Source organism: Dermacentor albipictus, chromosome 1, assembly GCF_038994185.2.
Source record: "Dermacentor albipictus isolate Rhodes 1998 colony chromosome 1, USDA_Dalb.pri_finalv2, whole genome shotgun sequence".
In the NCBI taxonomy this organism is placed as follows: Eukaryota; Metazoa; Arthropoda; class Arachnida; order Ixodida; family Ixodidae; genus Dermacentor; species Dermacentor albipictus.
Window position 1 is genome coordinate 471608300 of NC_091821.1, and position 24920 is coordinate 471633219.

The following is a 24920-nucleotide window of genomic DNA, read 5'->3' on the forward strand; positions in this document are numbered from 1 at the left end:
TTTACTGCGTGGCATCCCTTGACTAGATCCCTAAGGTAGCTTCTCCTCCGTTCCGTTTGTCCTCACGTTTCGTTTAGGCCCGTACCACCATGTAAGCTTGAATAGGTAAATTTCTGTGAATACACAAGTGGATGGATGGATGGATGGATGGATGGATGGATGGATGGATGGATGGATGGATGGATGGATGGATGGATGGATGGATGGATGGATGGACGGACGGATGGACGGACGGACGGACAGAGGGATGGATGGATGGATGTTATGGGCGTCCCCTTTGGAGAGCTTCCCAAGAGCTTGGTGGGTTGCACCACCAAGCTCTTGCTATTATGCTGCCTAATGTCCTACCTAGGTTAAAACAATAAAAAAAACGCTATGAACTCCCACAACAAAATTTTCTGATCTCCTATTGCGAACTGTGCTTTTGTAGGTCTCCGTTTTTTGTCGTTTCCATACTTTTCTTCCACCAATCCTCCAAGTGCCTCTTACTAATCCCTACTGCGAACATGTTTATTTTTCCACTGCTCTGGCTGAACCCAAGGGCTTCAAGGAGGCCAGTGGTGCCTAAATCGACAGCTGGATAGTCGTCTTCGCATTCTAGGAAAACATGCTTCATAATTTCCCTAGCTGTACCGCAACAAGCACATGCTTCTCCTTCCTTCTTATATTTTACTTTATAGGTGCGTGTTCTAGGCATCCCGATCTCGCTTCGAAATGTAATGAGCATCCGTTTGAGTTATCATAAATTGTTTCTTTCCTGATTTTGTTTGTTCCTCTTAAGTAGTTATTCATGGCAGGTGTATTTTCCCTTGCCACCACCCATGATATTATATCAGCCTCACTGACTTTCCGCTTGACGTTTTTGTTGCTGTGTTGCCCACCCTACAGGCCGCATACTTGCTGGTAAGCTTCCTAGTTCTTTTTCTCCACTGTGAACCAATGTTTTTCCTGTACAGATACATCAACACTCTCCCAGCCCATTTACTTTCTTCCATATTCCTCAGTAGTTCTTCATACTCAATTTTCATGCGAGCTTCCCTCACTTCAAATCTAGCACAGCCCATATCACCCTGCACAGCTTCATTTGCAGTCTTCTCGTAGGCGCCCAATGCGAGGCGACTCACTGACCTTTGGTTTCCATCGAGTCCTTATTGCATCCCTGCTTTAAAGAGAACAACCGCATTTCCAAAAGTAAGTCCTGGAACCATTACACCTTTACACAGACCTCGGAGTACCTCGTACCTATTCTATCCCCATAGCACTCTGTGCTTCATTATGGCTGCATTTATCTTCCCCTTCACTGTTATTGTTTTTTTCCTGCTTCCATATATCTATTGCCTACGTTTACCCATACACCAAGGCATTTAAATTCTTTTACGCGAGGTATTTCCTGGCCCTGTATCGCCACTGTCTATTCACTGTTTTAATTGAATACCATAATACCTGATTTTCTAACACTAAATTGCAAACCTAAATTGTTGCCTTCCTCCTCACAGATATTAGCCAGACATTGCAAATAACTTTGCTTGTTAGCTAGCAACACAACGTCGTCCGCATAAAATAAACCTGGATGCTGCTGCTCTACTACTGTACCCGCCTGTTTGTATGAGAGATTAAACCCGATATTGCGCCCTTTACATCCTCACCACGTACAACATAAACAGCAGCGGGGAAAAAGAGCACCCCTGCCTCAGTCCCTTGTTAATATGAACTTTGTCCTCGCTCCCGATCCCTTTCCACTCAACGTAAACGTTATTTGCAGGTAAATCGCTCTCAAACGCTGTAGGCAATCGTCACGTAATCCTTCCCCTTCCAGAATATCCCAAACAATGTTGCGGTCTACGTTGTCATAGGCTTCTGTAATGTCTAAAAAGGCCACATTAACGCTCTGCTTTCGACTTTTGATATTTCAATACAATGAGTAAGAACAAATAAGTTATCATCTAAACGCCTACCTATTCTGAAGCCATTCTGAAGTTCTCCTTCAGAATGAAAGTACAGAAGTTTATACGCTAAGCGTGCAAACGTCTGGACGCTTAGCGCCCCCTACTTGTGGGAGGACGAACCTCCGACGCGATATTTTGTCAACCAGCATGGGAGTAATGGTTAATAAATATGATGGCCTAAAATTAGCCCTTCTGGCTTCCAACGGCTTTGTGACTTTGTAAACTCATGAGAATAAAAAAATTTTACCTTGACTAATGATTAGCCTAAGATGCCTCGACGGCTTGCGACTTGGCTTGCGCCCCTACTTCGTGCACTTACAAGGAGTGGTCCAGAGAAGAGAAATTCGCTGCGCCTCGTAAGCATGGGCGCTGCTCTTTCGGAGTCCCCACAATACGTGGCCGGCCCATATAACTGTCACAACACAAGCCTCTTTCTAGGCAGGGTATTCTTTTACGCGCAAAACAGTGCCCTAGCCAGAAGTTTCGTTCAGGGGGAGGAGGGGGGGGCTTACGTTGCACTTCGTCCTCCTCTTTATAGGTTTTGTCGAGGGATCGAATACATGATTAATGTGTGTATTGCCATTGCCAAAGATGTTGCACACTAATTCTTCAACACCACGCACTGTCAAGTAAAATACACATTTTTTTTCATAAATATTTTTACTCGTCTGTCCCAAAAATTTGTCCCGACTTGATTGATATAATTTCTTCCACCTTTTTTTTGTCTCTAATAGGTACAGAAAATATCACACGAATTTAGAACTGTATAATTTCGAAACCCGCAAAGCATTGTATTCCGCTGATATGAAAAGTGTAAACGCCATGAAATGAACAAGTTGCGGACACATATTTTAATGAAACTTTGTCATTTAGGGGCCTTGTGTACATTTTTCTACATATGCAACGACTAGGGAAAATCTCAATGACGTTGTCCGTCGTTCCGATGTATTGCGCAGGAGCAGCTGTCACTGGTTGCGTATTGTGAGTAACTGCACCGGAATTAAAGTCGCGACAGAAAGGGCATATAGAAAGCAAGGGTTTGCAAAATATGAGTACATTAGCAATGCGAAGATACAATGAAATATACAATTATGAAGACACAGCTTGACAAAGGGCAAAAAAGTGTCAGTGAAAAGAAAGATCACTGAACGTATACACAAAACCTCGAAATATGCGTATAAGTATGCAATAAATCTACGTATCTAAGGAAACGTCAGCGCATAGAATGCGTCAAACAAGGCAAGTAAACATGTTGCGCAATCACAGATTACAGAATCCTAAGGTCCGCCCCACAAAGGACCAAACGCTTCGGCTCATCGGGTCTCGCAGCGTGCTTTGTCCACTCGTCTGATAGTGTGCTGATTTGACTTGTGTCGTATCTGCCGGTGTAGAACTTTAGAGAAGTCAATGCACCTTTGGCGTCAAATGTTTATAACACCATTAAACCCACATTGGGCCCACAAGCCCTGGCTACGCCCCTGGTACAAAAGGGCAGTTAGGTCACTCCCTGCTTCTTATGCTGCAGTCAAGCTGCCGTCGCGGCGGAAACTTGCGCAGCAGTAGTCTTTACCGGGAAGCGTATGCGGTGAGCGCTACGTGCTTCGTATTGCATGTTTGCTTGCATGTTTGCTTCGCAATGCTTGCTTGGAGCACGTTATTTTTTGAAACGTATATTCTGTATGTTGTGTGCGTGATTCCAAGGAATGTATGCACTGTTCGCTTCACTTTGCCGAGTGCTTATGGCCTCCGCCCTACAGGGGGTATGAGCAATTGTATTTGAGGGTATGAACCACAGATGGTGATAGTTTTCTGTAGACGTAACCCCCCGAAGAGACCCCGGCATCCTAGCCATAGACAGTTTCGCTTTAATTGTCCGACGGTAGTATTTTAACGCACAGCGTCTGGTGCCGAAGCCCGATTTTGAAACCATTACGCCGCGTATGCATGCAAGGGAGGGCAAGGGAGGGCAAGAGAGCGCGTTGAGACCCTTGGCACGTTTCGATTTGGCCTCACCCAGGCGCAATTCCAACGCAGGCGAGTGCTTACGCGGATAACGCAAGTAAACAGACAATAGCGTCTGGAACAACAGGGGCTAGTTGCTCAAGAGGACACGTTTACACTAAGGCGAGCTTCTCGGCGGACAAATTATGCGAGAACAGAAGCACTACTGCAAAAATTTTTTAATTAACCAAACACAAGGTGGCAAAATGAATTGGAATAAGCATTGTAGTGTGCGTGGTGTTATTTGAAGTTGATTTCTTAGAATAAGACGGTCTCGAATTCTCGGGTACTGTAGAAGCCTCCTACGTAATGGTTACAAAGAATGCTGCGCAGTATATGACAATTTCCCAACGGAGAGATTCTGCCCTAACTTTTTCTTCTATCGTGTGCGCGAATTTATATGCATTGGTACACTCTTAAGAAGAAAGTTAATGCATATAGAGTACAGAAATAATTAAGCGCTTCATGTTATACTGGTGCGGGATATATGGAACAGCATTGAATTACTAAAATTCTGCCTCTGTTGAGGACGTATTTACGAGGCCCTCCGCACATAAGTCGTTAATCCCTGGGTACAAGAAGATGACAAGCTTCACTCTAATATATGCATTATGCGCTTGAATGTGTACATTAGTTGCAGTGAGAATATTTAGGTGCCGGTTGTTGTTTCTCTGCGTAAATCCGTAAAGAACGGAGCCAGCAGTCTGTGCATATGCGGGTGCTGTACGGATGGGGCTGTGTTAATGGAAACGCTGTCCTGTCTGTGAACTATTCTGGAAGACAGTAGCAGCATCGAAGGCCGGCAATGTCTGGGACGGTTTCGCGACGAAAGCTTAGCTTTGAAATTGGACCTTTCGTCTTGTCAGTGTAATCTGCGGTCGCGTAGATCGCGTGGGTCCGTGTTCGTGTCCGTGGGATTCCGTGTCCTACGGACTAGGCGAGAAAACAACTAATCCCTATGCTGCAAAACGCACTGCAGAAGATGATCGGTATTACATAGCTTTTAGATAATGGCTTCACAAAACCTTCTGTTGAAAGGATACGAAGTTGTCCGTTTCATCTGCGCAATCCTATTTCTTCTTCCGTTTCATTTTTTTTCTTTGTAATAGCACTTGCTGATTTCGCAAGCCCAACTCAAATTCGAACACTGCCTAAAACAACGAAATTCGCAGGAGGGACATCATGGCCGTGGGCTTCTTGCTGGCATCACTCTCCCTGCTGGCGCTCATCCATGGGGACTCCGTCGTCCTGCTTGGGGCAGCCAGTGTGCTGTTTGGTCTTACTGGCGGCTGCATCATGATCCTCTTCTCCGTTCTCATGGTCGAGTATTTCGGCCTGAAGAAGCTCCCCATGGCCATCGGTATACACTGTCTAGTCAACGGGCTGTGCGCACTTCCAAGGCCACTCCTAATAGGCAAGCATTATTTCATTGCGCTGTGAACTGTGCGTCCGCAAAGCGTCATCTTTAGAAACCGCCGTTTGCGTTTAGTTTTCTGTATTCAATCATGGCACCCGAAATTTTCAGCGCTTGTAGAGCATTGAATCGTAGTGCCAATGAAGTCAGCCTGTGCTATGGTAGCCGTACAGCATCTCTGGTGCAATTGGATGACGAGTGTTCTGCTCTTGCGCGCCTGACAAAATCTTCATTTCCTCTACAGTGGCAGCATTTAAATATTTGTTACAAACTGGGTAAACGGAGACATATCAAGAAAGTGGACGATTTCATTCCATCTGATTGTGCCGAAAAATGTTTTCATATGATTGTCATGTTATTTCTTTTCCTAATCACGGCTGCTCTAAGTGCAAAACAGCTTTTGCATGCAAAGTGAAACATCATTGTACTGAAACATATTATTACAAAGTAATATAGCGAAGTAATCGTAATTTCTGTTGATTTTCCTGTAAAAACACGACCGTTTAAGATGTGCTTATATCAAATCAAAATTGCCTTTAAATATATATTGCCGCGAGAACTTGACCACATTCAAGTACGGTGCCCATAGCCCAGCGTACTGGACAATGTGCGCGCCATACTGTGGTGTAGTTCAATGAAAACGGGCAGCGATTACCGTGGCACGAGAAGCCGGTTGGACCCGGCTTGCATGCGCAACGAGGGATCACGCGAGCATAAAGTAGAGGACAGTTCGAGGCCAATTTGAAACGCTACTGACGGGCGTTTTCAAGACAGTGATGACATTGAATGGTGGGCACACTTTCCCCCTTACTAAATATCGCTGTTTTACTAAACCTGTGTTCCTCAACACCACTACAATATACAAAGAACATTAGGTGTTATTGACAAAGCATTGATAATTGCGCAGTGGTTAACAGGAAATCCGGCTGCGAGAAACGGTGGTAGCAACTTACGTAACACCGCGAAACATGAGGAAGGGCGACGATAGAGATCGATTGAAAGGAGCGCTGACTTCCAACTGTTTATTCTACTGTCGATGCTACGCATATGTATACATATGACGCGCCAGCAGGAGAGGAAAAGAAAGGGGAGAGACCAAAAGAACAACAATCAGCATGAGTTGCACAAGCTGATCTTACCGAGCTCCTAATCACCAATCTTCTAAAAATTGAGCTCATTTTTGGTCATTGTAAGGCCGTTTCGATAATCTCTCTGACGCACTGATGCTCGTGTCTAGAAACAATCCCGCTTTTTTCGAACTCAGGCAGAAGTTCTTATCACGGACAGAGGAATGGCCTTTACAGCACAGCTCACCCAAACCATTCAGCAATACAGCCAGACAAGCCACAGGAGGGCAGCTGCCTACCACCCGCAGACGAATGGTGTCACGCAGCGACTGAAGACCCTCGCCGACGTCGAGCAGAAGACGTGGGGCGCGATCCTTCCGTACGTCACCTTTGATTACAACACGGTGGTGCAAGAAACAACGCAGATCAGGCCGTTCAAGGTGGTTTACGGCAGGAACAGGTGGGCGACTCTCGACACAATGCTGCCGCACGTCACCAGCGAAGTTAATCTTGACGTCGGTACCTATCTCCAGCGCGCCGAAGAAGCCTGACCGTCGACCCGCCTACGGATCAAGAACCAGCAGCGTACCGACAGCCGACACTACAACCTCCGACGACGCTTCGTCGAGTACCAGCCCGGCGACCGCGTTTGGGTTTGGACCCTGATACGCCGACGAGGACTGAGTGAGAAACTATTGCGACGCTATTTCGGACCCTGCGAGGTCATTCGACGTATTGGCGGACTGGACTATGAGGTCGTGCCAGACGGCATTTCGCATTCACAGCGACGCCGCCCACGATCTGAAGCGGTCCGCGTGGTGCGTCTGAAACCCTTTTACGCACGCTGACGAACATCCTTATTTTGTTGTTGTCTTTGCTACGGGTGTTTTTCTTTATTACTTTCGTTTGCAGCGTCGGGTCGATGCTTTTTAAGAGGGCGGTATTGACACGTGCACTTGTCTGCCTTTATCGGGCGACAGATTTAGCCGCCTAACAAATGTTATCGCAAAGCGCAGGACGCACCTCCATGTATCGGAAGTTTCTGGAATGTTATCGATGCTTCCATCCGCTGTCTCTGACCGAACATTGTGTAATCTGATCACATGTGTGCGCGACGCGAATAATGTAGAACGTTGTGGAAGGCATGCGGGTCTCAGCAATTACTCTGGAACATTCGACGGCTGATGTATAAAAGCCGACGCGCTTGACCCGCTGATCAGATTTTCGGCGATCGCCGACTGTGTTCGCTGTTTTCGCTGAGCATGGAGTGTAGCCTGTTTTTCTGGCCACAGGTTCGCCCAATACTTTCGCCATTCAGTTTTGTTGCAGTGTCCTCAACCGTCACTACCTCGTGACACTATCTTGTGCACCACCATAAAATGAATATGCATGATGTGCTAATAGATTAAAAGCATTGTTCATCGCCGACCCTCAGAATACATCGCTGTATTTTTGCGGTGAGCCTTAGCGCTTGATTAACAAGATATGACTAGGATCTCGTTTTTCAAATTAGCCGGAAGTATGCATTCTGCGCAAATATTTTAAAATTGTATGAGAAGCATACAGACATTTATACCACGGTGAAATGAAGTCTTCCGAGTCTCGTAACAAAATTCCACTTGACCGGGTGCTTAGGTGTAGACTTGCTAGTGCCTTCAAGCGTCCTTCCATTAAATATGTTCAGGAAGATCGCTAACCATATAAACAGCCCGAATGCGATTGCAATTTATCGGAGATAGTGCTAGGCGGGCGGGCGCAGTACTTGCGTTTTTCCGACAGCGGCGCCTGTTAAAACGCTTTCAAATTGCACATATAATTCTAGTTACAGTTTAATTATAACTATTTTGTTTGTTATCGTTTTTAACGATGCGGTAGTAACAACGTAAGCACGTGCAAATAGCGCTTGGTTTCGGTATTTTTTTCTGCAACTCCCGTATGGTTTTCTAGAAATTTGTAGAATAGCATAGCCTCCCTCAGCTGTACCAGAGCCGGAGACGCTCTTGTCACCAGCCTTTATGCGACGGATCCACGGCCTCCATATGACGTTTGCGACGCTCTACCAGTGGAAATAGGCCGGTTGGTGGTTATGGCGTACGACTTCAATTGACAGGATGATCTACATTTGCGCCTCATGGACGTGGGGAGGGGCTCTGGCTAATCACTGCAAGGCAACGAATACTACAGTGATGATAGGTTCGTTTCACAACGCAATTAAACGCATCTGAGGTATTGCGTCGGTATAAAGGAGACAAGGCTGGCTGTAAACACGCAAGAATAAGTTTATCAATACAAGACAACGCTCCCACTTATATACACATGCTAAGAGTCACCTCATCAAATAAAACATTACAAGAGACTTTCAACCACCGGACACATGAATAAGTTACTTAACGAACCTATACTTCTTTAAGCTAAACTGCCAGGCACAGAACAAAACAAGTGAGTTCGCGAACAAGTAAAGCGTCCACCATTGCGCTGATGGCCTCCGAGATGAAGTCCAATCCAGGGCGAGTACAAGTAGGTTAATCCAGGGTTCGGAGGTTAGCAACCATGAGGCTGACAGAAAGACAGGCTCGATTTTCGTCTTGCCCTCGAGAAGCTGTCAGAAATCCACATTCGCAACGTTTCCAGACAGCACGCTGCCACCGAGCGGAAGTCCTTGGTGTCCAGGCGAAGATATCAGGCACGTCGTTCTTACGTGCCTGGTCGCCAAGATTTAGGAGTGTCATCGGAAATTCGAGAGTCAGCTAGGTTGAGGCCTCGTGAGCCCTTGTCGAAGCGCCCGTTAAGCTCGAACCTCTGCATCGTAGCCGTCTTCCCTTGTTGCAACGGGCGTATACCACCTGTTATCGCTTTTTGTCTGTTTTCCTCTTCGTTGGTACACCGTGTAGCTCGCTGATTAAGGCTCGTTGTTGTGGTGCAGTCGCGCCGAATTCCAGGAGCACATCATCGTTGTCGTCTTCTGTATTCGTGCCGCACCATGCGCGAAGCTTACGCATCACGACTACACATACACGAACACCAAAAAAATGGACGGTGGGATAGCAGCCGCTTTGCTTCAATTGGGGCAGAATAGCACGGTTCGTGAGGAAATTGTGAATTCAGCTCCTAACGGCGTCAGTGTCCTTGCTTGCGCTTTAGCTTTCATTTTTATCGGTATTCGTAAGTTTCAGTTTACACAAGGTTATTTACAGTATGCTTTCCTTGCCTTCATTCTCTGTACGCTTTGTTAGAGTGCTACTAAGATTTAATTGAGCCCACTGGTTCTGCTGATTCTTCCCAGTCCGCGATATCGCCAGTGCGCTTTCTCTTCATTTTATCTTTATCTTCCTTTTGCTCTTCCCCAGTGTAGGGTAGCCAACCGGGCTCGGTTCTGGTTGACCTCCCTGCCTTTCATTTATCATTTTGTCTCCTTCTCGCTCTCTCTCGCTCATTGTTTGTCAAAGCGCTTAGTGCATTCGAGCTATATATGATGACAGCGTGAATAGTGCTACTGCGGTTGCATTTCATTAGGGCTTGCAGATAACACATTACATGTAAATAAATAATTGCAATCAATGGCATTTTTGCTCGTTTCGGAATTGTTAATTCGATCAATTGCTCTTATTTGCGCATAGACGCTCAATGTAATTTCAATGACTGTTTTTCAGCAACCATGTTCCTTAAAACAGTGACTTTATTGACAAGACAAACTGTAACAGCCGATGTAGCTTTCCGCGCTTGCATTTCACTGCAAGTACAGTAGAACGGCCCGCGTTCGTGCAAACGCGAGAGCGCTCGCTATTTATTCATCATCTTAACACTCCACGAGATGTTCGACGAGGAATCGAACCGGCGCCGCTATGGCTTTCTAGCGAAGGATAGGCCAGGCGTGGATGCCAGGAAGTCACTTGCTTACATGTTTTCAGCTTTTCACGGGCACTTTTCTGGAAGCACTTTCTCCCAGCCCCCATCAACTATACGCGCCGTGCTTCACAGAGAACCCAGACGCGAGCATGGCAAACCTGTACGACCACAACGATTCTGCGCCAGGTGTTCGTATTTTACGGCACCGCACTTCACTCCAGAGCGCACATCTTGCTCGCTTTCAGTGTCGCTGCATATGGCTGCACAAGAGAAACGAGGGAAGACGAGCGGCGAAAAAATTTATAAAGCAAATGGTTAGAGAGGTTAACGTCTGCACGGCTACAGACCACGCACTGAAAGACGCAGGCCAACAAGTTGGAATTAAAGTAACATCGATTACCTTTTAATAATTCCTCAATATTTTTCATACTACCTCATACTCAATAATGATTCCTAGAATACTTTTGTGGGACCGCAATCGGTCATTGTAAAGAACAACAACATTAAAGTAACTGTAATTTAATTCGTTAGCTTTTTCTGTGGTGTGTACAAGTCTCGTTTCAATTAGGCATTGTGTGCAGCGCGATTGTCGAGTGAATTTTATCGGAAGTCCAGCTAGCTTAATGATGCTCTTAACAACACGCTCTCGAAGCAGACTCGCATCGGCGCCTACAAACCCACTACCGCCGATCACTCAGTACCTCACCGCCTCGTCCGCGCCTGTTTCAGCTACCATCATCGCCGGAGTAGGGTTCCAAAGCTAGAAGTTCGCGATGGAGGCGCCTCATCGACGCTTGTGTACGCACGTTCGCCCAACGCATCTGAGCGCTCCTATTTAGTGACCGTTCAATAGGCTCTAGCCAATAGGTAAATGCAGGCCTCGATGGATTACATCGCTCTATGAGTGCTAGTATCGCGTTTTGCAATGTAGACAATAAAAGACATGGGCTGTGTTAAACTCACGAGGAAGAAAGAAAAACCAAAGAACTCGGTGTCTCGGAGGGGAAACGATCTACGCCAGCCAAACGTCGTGATCGGCACGGGCAGAGAGATAGATAGTAATCTAAACCGGGAGCACGGCGAAGCGTCGTCAGGGGAGAGGGAGTCCCGCGACGCGCCTGGCAGCGGTCCCAATGCGCGCGCGGCGCGCCTCCTGTCGGGGCAGCGCCGTACATTGAGAGGAGGGGGTCTTCTGTATTTGCCGCAAGATGGCTCTGCGTGTGCGGAAAGCGCAGAAGAAATGCAGCGGAAACGCACTTCGCAACTCGTGTAATTGTGACTTCTGTACGTTACATGTTCATAATTACCGATATACACCGCAGTAGAACTTTCCACGGCTCGTTTCGAAGGCAACACCGCATTCACTAGAGGCGCGTTTGCACCGCTTGAAAGCATCGAACTCGTGGCTGAGTGGTAGCGTCTCCGTCTCACACTCCGGAGACCTGGGTTCGATTCCCACCGGGCCAATCTTGGAAGTTGCTTTTTATTTATGAAGCGCCTGCCGTGATTTATCGCTCACGGTCAACGCCGCCGACGCCGACACCCGACACCGACGCCGACGACACCGGCTTTTCTGCGACACGAGCTCCTTAACGCTATCGCGTTAAAATTGCATAAAATCACATGTATTGCATTCAAATTATTATTTTTATGATGGCGGCGACAGGTAATCTACGCGCAGGTAAAACCATCGAACAGTGAATGAGCGCACTGAGATTTATAAAAGAAGAGTGCAGCGTACAACAGCACTTGAAGTGCAATTCTGAGCAAAAAAATTCTGCAGGTCCCAAACACTGTGAAAATCGACGTTAGGAAAAAAAATTTGCAGGCAGTTACCTATAAAGCATTGTTGGAGTTCCGCGAAGCGTTACCAGGTACTTATGTAAATCCAGTATTTTTGTCTCGGACGAGTGTGCAGTGAACTAGAATTAGGACGAGAGCGCATGTGTGTGACGACTGCAGCAACACGACGATGACGGTAACGACGACTGCATGATTTCTGCGAACGATTGAAGGTATAAGAACGGGTGGCATGGAAGTGTGACATCGGTAAGAAACGTACAATCCAAGCGCTCACGGACAGCAGCTAGTGGCATCACTTGGAGGACACGGCGAGTCACGGAAACGGTGACTTGACGGCGAAACTGTAGCGCAGCCAGAAACCCGCGTCCTTTCATATCCAATCGGATGAGTGGCGTAGTGCACTGCTTGCCTTCGCTAGGTTGTGATGACGCCGCCATAGTGGAATTTGGTGCAGCAGGAAAGAGCAGGCCTCTATGTTTTGTCAAGCGCCCTGCTCACGACGAGAAGAGCCGTGAAAGTGCGGCGCGAGCTTCGGGAGGAACGAGGAGGCGTGCACGTCGCCGTGTGGCTCTTGATCATCAAGGCGCCTGGTAAACTTGCTCTTGAATCGCTGTTTGAACGGATGTAACCACAGTTAGAAGTGAGCTGAAGCAGCGCGAAAAAGACGAGGACACAAGGAACAAATACCGCAGACAAGCGCTGACTGCCAACTGGAAGTTTATTTGAAATTCACCGGACATTTATACCTTTTTCAGCATAGGCATGCGCACATCAGTCGTAAAACCATCTGCAAATCAACATCATTTTAATCTTTCTTCTAAAAATGTGATTTCTTTTTCCAACAAGGCAAGAGAGGGAGTGTTTATACATCTATCTCCTTCCTTTCTTATATGAAAGGCCTCTACTATTTCCCTTTCCTTTCCCTATGAATTTTGTCTTTTCAAATATGCGGGTGCATTGAGACTTGTTACAGTGTCCAGCTAAATGCCTCCCATAGCCATTCTTTAGGTTAGTGCTGTGCTGACGAGCTCTTTCATTGAAGCACTGTCCCGTTTGACCTATATAAGATTTTCCACAGCTCAGCGGTATCTGATAGACGACGTTGCGCCTGCACTCAGTGAAACGAGTTGTGGTGAGTTATGATTTGTGGTGCACAGGTGCCTTTCGCGCTTGTTCATGCGATTACATATCGAGGACAACTTACACGGGGCACTTCAAACCAAATTAATATTGTGTCTATTGGAAACCTTCTTCAGATTGTGTGACAACTTGTGTAGGTATGGCACCACGTGCGCTTGTCTTTTGTCTTTGTTTTCGTTTTGGGAAGCATCGGAACTACTTTTCTCTTTCTGCAAAATGGATTCGCATACTGAGGTGATCACAGAACTTGGAAAGCCTGCGTTCTGTAGTCGCGATATCTGATTTAAAAAAACTTTGTTCTGCTGCATCAGTTGCAAACAGTTGTTCTGCTGCATCAATGGATGTACTGCTGCCGAGATGTAGGGATCTCGTTACGCGTGACACCTGGCTCGAGCGCAACTAAACACGCCAGAATCACAGGTGAGAGTCGAATTACGAAGCTGGAATCACGATGCAATGACCATCACGGCATCAAGAACACGAGCGGACAGGGTGTTTCAGCCAACACCTTCAAAACTGTTTATAAATTGTCTGGGGCAGATGAGACAATTCTAATTCATTAGCCGGTCTTCTCGAAGAGGCGGACATTACTTGCGCAAGTAAAAAAATGATGTCGAATTTAGACTACGTCACAAAGATTCATAATTAAATTTTCAGCTGATTACCTTATGGCACATATTGCAATTGGCAAATTCTAGCATGCGAGACTGTAGTGCATATCCCCTTTTAAGGAATAGTGTGAATGACACTGTTTACGAGGTATGCGCCGTCATACTTGCGGTAAAATGCACTGTCGCTCGACATACTTTCATAACAATACGTCCTTTTATGCATTGAAGCACGAAAGTAACTGGAACGCCGCTGTATTTCTCCGCAATGTGCGGCAAATATCTCGAAACTGGTGTCATCCTGAGAATTCCTTCCAAGTAGACCCGCCTAGCGAACTCCCCGGCAAGAAGCTGCAGATTATAATATGTGTCATAAGGTAATTAGCCACAAACGCAAGTGGATACAGTGGATTTCCTAACTAGTCGATTATTGATTTCATTTTTTTGCGCGCAAGTAATATGTCCGTCCCTTCGAGTAGACCAGCTCATGGACTGGAATTGTAATATCTGCCAGAAGGAGGTCTTAAATATTTTTGAAAATGCGCACTGATACGCCCCCTATCTCCAGCGGCCCAAGTTAGAAGACAATTTGGCCATTGGATCGGCATGAAAAAATAGAGAGAAACGGAGTGGGAAAGGCAAGAAGGTTAACCGGAAGAGATTCCAGTTTTCTACCCTGTCTTGGGGGAAGGGTAAAATAAATGAAATACGGAAATAGCGGAAAGATAAAGCAAATGCACTAAACAAAATAAATCGAGGAGGTGCGGAAAGTGTTCGAGTACTACATTCTCTCTCATAGGCCACTCCATCGCAAGAACTTCGAGAATGCCTTGACCGACTCGTGGTATGACGAGTGTATAAGTCGGTGTTCCAGGACTGCCTGCTCCGAAAGCAGCCGATCGTCAAGACTGGCCTGCGCAGTTGTGTGTGCCTGCCTGTGTGCGCTGTATCAGGGACAACGGCGAAGGAAGTGCCCGATAGTTCCCGAGCTGCCGCAGTGGTCCCACGCTGCGCTATCATCCCTTTTGATGAGGAAAGCAAGTGAAGTGATAAAAGCCGCGCAAAGCCACAGTCGGCAAATTCCTCTTGTCTCGGGTCGGGAAATTCCAGGTGGAGGACACAGTCGAAGACAGGGGTCCAGTTGATGCAGACGTGTGTGCTTGAAGAGAAGTGTGTTCCACAAGGATTGTCTGGCATCATTTAGAAGGTATAAAAGTTTCTTTGCTGCATTTGACTTCGACAGCGGCATTGGTTCTTGCACGCCGTCTTCGTGAGCTGACCAGGCAGCTTCTTTGGCATATTTGTTGCCCATTAGACCACATTGGCTAGGGAGCCACATCAATGTGACGTGTCCTTGCTTTACGAAGCGACAAAGGAGCTCTTGGATTTCCAGAGCTCTCTGTTCGTAGGATCCATGGCGTAAGACCGAAAGCACACTGACACGGATACCCTTTCTCGGTACCCACTACCATTTGATACTTCGTCTATCTCGGCACTCGACTTCGATTCTATGCTGTCGGAGCAGCGTAAGGATTTCATGGATGCCGTCATTAACATCCTGTCCACCCCATCTGACGCCGCGCCTTCCCGCAGGCTCCACCGTCAAGCCGCTCATTTTGCTGTGCGCGGATACCTACTCTAGCGCCGGGACTATACGCATGACGCACAGAGTGGTGAGGCCAGCGCGTTTCTTTATTTGTTTGAACATACTATCAGCCCTTTACCGGGCCAAAATAGCAGTGAGCACAATAACGTATTACATGCTATAAAAAAATATACACACAGCAGTGCATATGATCAGGTAGACCCCGACAGTATCAAGAACAACAATGCATAACACTTGGTGCAGCAGCTTGTGGTTCTTAGTACAGTAATATAACGCAACAGTAGCACTCAAATCCCGCACCACTAATAGGATTGTCGAAGGAGTGACCGAAACTGCTCGCAATCATTTGCGCTTACCACACTCTCTGGCAGTTTATTCCATTAACTCGCAGTTTGCAAAAAAAGAAAGAATATTCAAAACAGTCCTCGGAAAACTCTTCTTTCACGTACTTTGATAGTTTATTCCTTACTACCCATGACGTTGTCTCGGATATGTAGCGACCCTTGTTCCTCAGCACCATGTGATTCGTAATGCTGTGGAAAAGGCTCAGAGCTTTGTTTCCTTCGCGTTTTCGGTCAAAGAAGGTTTGCCTTTTCATAAAGCGGGGACACCGAGTCTTGAGGGTGTCGCACGGCACGCACTAGCACATCTTCTAGTTTTAGTGCGTTTTTTTATTGGTTGTAGGGATCTCAGAATTCACACGCATATTCCGTTATAGGACGAATTAGCATTTTGTATACGGTACGCTCGGGCTCTGCGGGTGCTTGTATGAAATTATGTCGAATAGATCGTAATGTTTTGTTTGGCTTGCCTACTACATTGCCAATGTGTCTCGTTTGAACTCATATTTGAAGTCAGAGCTACGCCCAAGTACTTGTATTCGGTCACTCGAGTTAGGAGAATACCCAATAGGGAGTAGTTGAACTGTAAAATAATGGGTTTTTGCGATACTATCATGCCCAGAGTTTTTTAAATGTTCAGTGCATTTGCCATTTGCTAGACCATTCGTATATTTGATCTAAGTAAGAAGTAAGCTTTAGTTGGTCAGTTGCGAACGTTACTTCAGTAAAAATAACGCAATCATCTCTCCACATATTTTGGCTTGAATTGGTAGGTCTGTTATCAAGAAATTCATGTATATTAACAGACGTCAACAGGGCACTAAATAGGAAAAAAAGAGCATTTAGTAAAGCGGTTCGATCAAAAGAAGCTACAGACTGGGAACACTATAAAAACATTTCCAAAATAGCTGAAAAACTAATTTCTGAAGCCAAGAACAAATATCTTAATTTTACGCTTCCTTGTTTGATGAAAACCAACCCTAAGAAATTCTGGAACACTGTTAATCCTAAAACCGCTAGTACCGTTCCTGTTCTTTTGGACGCCCACGGCAGCACTCTGCCTATCGAACAGTGTGCAGAAAAATTCAATAGCCACTTCTCACAAGTTTTTACGAACGAATTGCCCATTTACAATCCAGTGTTGCTTCCTGAGGCCGATATACAGATTCCGTTTTCACCCATTCACATATCTGCGCTGGGCGTGGCTCGTGCAATTGAACGCCTACCTCACCACACTAGCCCAGGACCCGATGGTATCAACGCGAAACTCTTAAAGATTACCTGCCAACACACAGCTTTCCTGCTATCTCTCATTTTTCAGCAGTCACTCGATACGACATGTGTGCCAGAAGATTGGAGATCCGCTTATGTAATGCCGGTATTTAAGTCTGGTGACAGATCCGTTCCTAATAATTACAGGCCAATTTCACTAACATCGATATGTTGCAAGGTGCTCGAACACATATTATACACTAACATTATGAATCATATTAACCAGAACAACTTGCTTCATAACAACCAACATGGCTTCCGCAAACATTTATTGTGTCAGACGCAGTTATTTGAGTTAATAACGGACATTCATCAAGCAATCGACTCTTCCTTCTACATTGACTCCATCTTTATTGATTTCTCTAAAGCCTTTGACCGCGTGCCTCATAACCGCTTGATGATAAAGATACGCAACCTGCAGCTGGACCAACGTACTACGCAGTGGATCAAAGCATTTCTAACAAACCGCTTTCAGTCAGTTAAGTTAGGAAGCTTCTTATCAAGACGTACAGGCGTTGCTTCAAGGGTACCCCAGGGTTCGGTGCTGGGTCCACTGCTTTTCTTAATACATATTAATGACATCACGTCGAACATAACATCATCAATACGGCTATTTGCAGACGACTGCGTAATTTACCGAGCAATATCAAGCCCTTGCGACATCACTGCTCTCCAGACTGACCTTGATGAACTAACTCACTGGTGCGCCAGGTGGGAAATGGTTGTTAACGCAGACAAAACTAAACATGTCAAGTTTACTTCCGCTGCTAACACAAGTCCTAATGCCTACACTGTTAATAATACTACCATAGAAACTGCAGCGTCGGTAAAATACCTCGGCGTAAATCTTACCTCTAATTTATCCTGGAGCACTCATATAGAACTGATTACTACCAAAGCCTTAAAAAAACTTGGTCTTCTTAAACACCGACAACACCAAGCCAACCAGGATACAAAACTTCACGCATTCAACATGCTAATCAGGCCTGTGATAGAATACGCCTCAGTGATCTGGAACCCTCATTATACCTATCTTATTAACATGTTAGAATCTATACAAAACAAGGCTGCACGATTCATCCTTTCCCGTTACTCTCGATATCAAAGTGTAACATGACTGAAAATATCGCTCTATCTCCCGCCTCTGGTCATGCGCAGAAAATTCAGCCGATTATCCTTTTTCCACACTCTCTACCACAATAACACACCATTTGCAAGTTCACATCTTCTCCCGGCGCCGCACACATCGGCTCGTGTAGATCATATGAAGAAGATTAAACCCAATTTCGCTCGAACAGAACGATTCAAATACTCACCTTTGGTCCTGGCTATCGAAGAGTGGAATTCGCTTCCATCTAGCATTGCGGCTATCGGTGAAACATCATCATTTCAGACAGCTCTTTGGTCATACTTGGAAGATTCCAACGTAAAATGATGTGCGTCGTTGTTTTTTTCCTTTCTTTTTCTTTCTTTTTTTTCTTTTTCTTTTTTTGTGCGTGCCGGCCGTATTGTTGCGTGAAATGTTAGATGCCATGTTTTGGAACTTCTGAAGGTGCTTTTTGTTCTTTTTCTTTTTTTTGGAATTTGCTACATGTGCAATTTTCCAGTTCCTGTTCCTAGCCATTGTTTCTTTCTTAATAACTTGTACCTGGCTTCTTAACTCGTTTATTTCTGTATTCAGCCAATTATAACCTGTGTTGTATATTTATAAGTTTTCTTTGATGAATCCCCCCCTATGTAATGCCCGCATTGGGCCTTTAGGGTATTGAAATAAATAAAAAATAAATAAAATATTAGGACGAGCAGAGGTGCCAGCACAGAGCCCTGCGGCACACCTGTATAAACCTCACATATTATAGATTGACTTTCTTTTACTTCTTTTACCCTAACGAAATGTCGGCGATTTGTTAGAAAAGCTTCGATTCATTGCACAACTTTGCAGTTACCTAGCATGATTCTTACCTTCGATAATAGCTTCATCTGACTAACCATACCGGATACCTATTTAATATCTAGATAAATTATATCGACTTCTCCGCTTCGATTAAGCACATCACAAATTAAATACTCTGTATCCACAAGTTGTGTTGCTCTCGAGAGGCCACTGCAAAAACCGTGCTGAATGTTATTGAAATCAATTTTGCTCATAATAAATTCTCTGATATGTTTGGATACCACGTGTTCAAGAATCTTGCACGATGTGCACGTTAGCGAAACAGGCGTGTAGTTGGAAACACATTTAATATCTCCGCATTTCTCTATTGAAATTATTTTACTTAATATCCAATCGGCAGGTAGAGGCCCCGACGACAGGGATTTTTCAAAGATAACTAAGAGATATTCGGCCATCCACTCTGCATACCTCATTAAAAATGCATTAGGCATGTCATCAGGTCCAGACGATTTACATTGTTTTAGATTGCGTAATATTTTAAACATACCTCGTTTAGAAGATCACCTACATGAGGAAATCAACGATAAGATCAAAGGTCGTCTACTTCGCCATTTTCTGTAGTAAAGACATTGGAGAATAAATTGTAAAGCTTATTTTCAATGTCCTCTTCATAAGTAATAAAGCCTTGAGTGGTACTAAACTCAGAGGTTGTCTTTTTATCTTTTGAAAAATGCCTCCCAAATTTCTAGGGCAAGAACTTTGGCATTGTAACACTGGAATACTGCTGTTCGGACTTTCATTTTATCCTTCAATTCTTTTTTGAGCGCAATAATGTGTTCTAACAAATATAAATCGTGCGCTCGTTTGTACCTTGTTTTAGTTAATTTATCTTTCTATTCAAATGGATAATTTCGCGCTATATGCAGGGGTTATGCTCACGTTCTTTTCTTTTTAGCCTGAAGGGCACCAACTGCGTTTAGTATTTGTCTACGAGGGCTTGACGCATTAGACAAACATTGTTTAAATCCGTATTTCGTTGTAGACAAATCTTAAACTCTTCGAAAGAAATGTCCAATTCACCAACTGTAGCCATATCATCGGCCATACTGTAGTCCCTGTAAATCAAAACACGTCTGCAGGCTTTCCCATAATGCTGCAACGTCAATGTCAACACAATGATGACATATTCACAAATTCCAGGATAAATCTCAACTTAGTGCGGCCGGAGGAAGATGTTTTCACTCAAAAATGTCAGGACAGATTTGCTGGCGCACAGGACACCAGTGTACTCATTAACAACTCGGTGAACTCTCTGCTAAAAACACATTTCAATTACTGCGGTGGCAGACTTGCATTCCTAGTTCCCGGAAAGATGCTGTCCCGCATTACTTCAGGAACATTGAAATCACCTGCTGCAAAGATGTTCTTGTGTTGTACACGCAGGCAATGCACGAAATTGTCTGTGGATAGCTGCTGCGTTTGTCCCAGGTGGGCGATGCACTTCACCGGCAACTTCGTTCACCCCCCCCCCCCCCCCCAAAAAAAAAAATATTGCATCAGGCTGTTTCTTCATCTAATGGATATTCAAACGCCGTATACCGCAGTCTGCTATCAATAAAGATCACCACGCCCTCACCTCGGCTGCTACGGTCGTTCCTTATCATTTTGTACCCTGGCGGGCAGATTTCGTGATTACAAACTTCGGAGTGAATCGACGTTTCCGTCACTATTACTACATCCGGCTTGTGCTCGGTTAAAACATGCTCAAGTTCCAAGCTTTTGTTTAAAACGATACCGGCATTCAAGTTGAGAAAGTGAAGCCTGCGCGTTTGGTAGCGTCAGTCACATATTACCGCACTTGTTCCAGTTGCTTTTGGGTCGGTATTTTGCTTATACATCACGTCACATTGCTTCTTGACGTCATCACAGGCATAAGTGGTACCGTCAATCCTCCTCGTGTCGTAAACAAGAATGACTCTGCCCACTCTCCCTATCCCTCAAAGCACTGTTTGATAGGTTCCGTGGCTTCTGTCTAACATCCCTTGAGTAGTCTCCATAAATAAAAGTACCAGTCCCTTTAAGTTTTCGAGCACTCCGAAGTACAGCCTGTCTTTCATCAAAATTAGCAAGACGCCTTCTTTTGCCTGAAGAATACGTTCCTGTTCTGTGCAGGCGTTCTACACTCGTAACAGAAACATTAAGCTTCCCTAGAGAAACTCTGGCGAATTGCTTCATCTTTTAGTTTCTCTAATGTTTCATTTTCTATCTCTGACGCCCATTACAATGAGGCTATTGCTTCGTCTGCGGCTTTCGAGAACTTCGTTTTTTTCTGCATGCCATCCAAGCGCGTACGTTAAGTTTAAAATTTCTTTTTATGGTTCTATTTTCCTAGTTAGCTCAGGAATATACTAGGCACAACAGTCTCAACCTTAACAACCGATGCTTTTAGGTCGGCCACATTAGTCCTCATGCCCCTAATTTCACCCAGCACGCTAGGTTGCTTTCTTCATTCTACGCGATTTCGTGCTACGACACGGTGCGCCGCGTGAACTTTCCAGTGACAGAGGGCGTGTATTTCCGTCCCAAGTCGTCGAAGCCCTCCTTACCGAGTGTCACGTAATTCACGGCACGTCCACGGCATACCGCCCACAAACAGACGGGTCAACTGAGCGCTTCAACCGCACACTTGGCGAAATGCTCACTACGTACGTCGCGTCCGACCATTCCAACTGGGACATGATTCTATTTGTAACGTTAGCTTATAACATCACAAGATAAGCGACCACTGGCTTCTCACCATTCTTTCTGTTGTATGGACGAGAACCATCGTCGACAATGGACACTGTGCTACCCTAGCAGTCCGACGCCTCCGAATGCCGGCCCATTTCAGAACTCGCCAAGTACGCAGAAGAGTGCAAGCAACTTGCTCGCAATTCAACAGCGCAAGATCAAGCAGAGTAACAGAATAGACACAATGGCTTACCACTGCAACATTCCGTACCGGCACTCTCGTTTAGCTGTGGATTCCAACCCACGTCCCGGGTCATTCGTCCATAATTCTGGCTCAATATCATGGGCCCTTCCGTATCGCCTACCATACGTCGCCAGTTAACTACATGATCTAGCCTATCACGCTGTGTGACGACATGCGCTGTCGCAGTCGCGGCACCGTACGCGTCAGCCGTCTCAAACCCAATACGATCCCGTTGTCATATCTTCGCCATAAGTCGGCAGGGTGGCTCCCTTTCTCTCTCGGGGCCATTGTAATGAAGAAGAGCTCAAGCATCGCTCCTGCCGCTTGTCCGCTGAAGAGGACGGACGGCGCGGCGCTGCAGCTCGCGCTTGCGTTTGGCTTGGTCTGCTCGGCTGCTCAGCGCTCGACCCGATGTGACTGTGCCTATGGCTTCCCGATAACCGCTGATAAAGCCCGTTGCAATGGAAATGCTTTCGCTTGACATACGGACATGCCATGATACGCATTCATGGCATTCGTGCCAATGATTTATGGCATAAATGGCATGAAATGTCAATATTATCACGAATGCATGCCACGGCACGCATATTCAAGATATATCAAGTTAAAGAAATGCGTATGACATCTGCAATCCTTTAATGTCATATTTCATTGATGACATCAATGTAACTCATCCCGGATACATTTAAACAAGTTATGCCTGAATATTATTGCTATGAATGACATGACATACATGTAATGACGCGATTGTCATAAATGACATGAGCTGATGGCTTCGTGGTCGACTCTTTACCTGGATACGAATCACCATATGTGTGACAAGACATGCATGCATGACAACAAGGATGAGATGGAGCTAAATATTCTGGCATTATTGCCTGTCTGGTTGGGTTAATTAGGACTTTTAAGTGGTTGCAACCAAGACATAAGCTTATTTTGCCGGCGTTTTGGAACCAACTCGGCCCCTTCTTCCCCGGGGAGTGACAACGGGGACGTCGAGGCGCAACTGTTAAGCCTTCATGATCGAGGAGGGGTAAAGGGGGTGGTGTTGAGTTCTTGGCTACTTCAGGGCGGTAGGCTGGGCGTGCTCCAAGATGGTTAAGTGCCAGTAGAGTAAATATAGCCTTATGGCAGGTTTCCTTTGGACTGACTTAAGCTATCATTTTTGTCGGTTGGTATCGGTTGTAAGAACTCCAGTTTCTTCGAAAGCACGCACAGACAGACAGACAGACAGACGGACGGACGGACGGACGGACGGACAGACAGACAGACAGACAGACAGACAGACAGACAGACGGACAGACGGACAGACGGACAGACAGACAGACAGACAGACAGACAGACAGACAGACAGACAGACAGACAGACAGACAGACAGACGGACAGACGGACAGACGGACAGACGGACAGACGGACAGACAGACAGACAGACGGACGGACGGACGGACGGACGGACGGACGGAGAGAGAGAGCGACGGACGGACGGACAGACAGACAGATAGACAGACGGACGGACGGACAGATAGATAGATAGATAGACAGACGGACAGACGGACAGATAGATAGATAGACAGACGGACAGATAGATATACGCTATGCGCCTGAATTATGCAAAAATGCTTCAATTTGCTGCTTGTTTTGGCGATAAGCGGTTGTGTAACTTGACGTATATTTTTTCTGATTCCGCTAAACGATGCGGCATGAAAAGGTCGCCCGCATATTTATAGTTAGCAGTGAATAATCGGTGTGATTACTTGTTGCAACGTTGACTACGCAGGTTACTACAGAGACCGGGGTTCATCTTACGCTGGCATGTACCTGCTGCTTGCCATCGTCTCGCTGGCAACGAGCCTGCTCTGGGCCATCGAGTGCTTTGTGAAGTGGCGCGCCCAGAAGGCGACTGTATTTCTCAATCAGAAGGCTGCCTCGGTGAATGAGATGGCAGCCTCGGAAACATAGCTACGGGGTGGTTTTTCCGTAGTAAATTATGCGTGTGCTCTGTGACCCCAAGAACAAGTGCGCCAACGTGCGGCTGCACAAGTGTGACCTTGACTGCACCCATGACTGTTCCTACCATGAACTGTTTCCTCCGACGAACACTTTCTTCTTGCGAACGTGGCATTTACACGGAGGGAGTACCCATGACTTGCATTCATGGAGCACATGAATCGAAGAACAGAAAAAATGAAACTTGCTTCACTTTGAACTCGCCCTCTGGTTACGTATTCTTGTCCGTCCATGTACCGCTAATAGCACACTGATGTTCTCGTGTCAGGCCGAGTGGCTCTAGCTGAGAGAATTGGCGATGTTTACCCACTGGCTCCTACCACTGCGACTTCCCAGCTGGATTCGTGAATTATATTGCCACTCAGCCTCGTTAATATGTACCCCAGAATTGTAATTTGTCACGAACTTCTTGCTAAAGATGAAATTCAGAAAGGGTTGAAAATTTTCACTTTAAAGGTAATGTCAAACTTAGGACATTCGTTTAAACCACACGAATCTGATAGGTGGCTAAGAGCATTTTGATACATCTCTCCTGCTGCTAAACCGAAAGAGTCATAAGAAGCCAGTGGATAAGAAGTGAATGAAAAAACAACTTGCTAGTTGTTACTTCATCCACTTTTAGTCCATTTTTTTATGGCGTTTTACGCACCAAACCAGTTTCTGATTATGAGGTAGTGGGCGACTCCGGAAATTTTGACCACCTGGAGTTCTTTAACCTGCACCGAAATCTAAGTAGTCGGGTGTTTTCGCATTTTGCCCCCATCGAAATGCGGCCGCCATGGCCGGGATTCGATCCGCCGACCTCGTGCTTAGCAGCCCAACACCATAGCCACTAAGCAACCACGCCGGCTTTAATTTCCATTAATTTATGGTTTATTTAATTTATTTCTTAAGCACAAGTAAGTTCCCCTATGTTGTCCTTGGTGTCACTGTTTGTTGGCTTCTTATAATATGACTAATAAAAATCGGGCCCCTGTTTAACCCCCTTCTCGTTTAAACCG

The 24920-nt window shown here is 45.7% G+C and overlaps 1 protein-coding gene across 4 annotated transcripts in view; it reads left to right on the plus strand.

Moving 5' to 3' along the window:
* LOC135908882 (monocarboxylate transporter 12-like) overlaps positions 1 to 24590 on the plus strand; it is a 98440-nt gene extending 73850 nt beyond the window's left edge. For all 4 annotated transcript variants that reach the window (XM_065440724.1, XM_065440720.1, XM_065440722.1 and 1 more), the window contains 2 exons: positions 5120 to 5361; positions 23690 to 24590. In XM_065440724.1, the coding sequence (XP_065296796.1) occupies positions 5120 to 5361; positions 23690 to 23871 (424 nt within the window). In that variant the 3' untranslated portion in view covers positions 23872 to 24590. The remainder of the gene's footprint in view (positions 1 to 5119; positions 5362 to 23689) is intronic.
* The last annotated feature ends 330 nt before the right edge of the window (positions 24591 to 24920 follow it).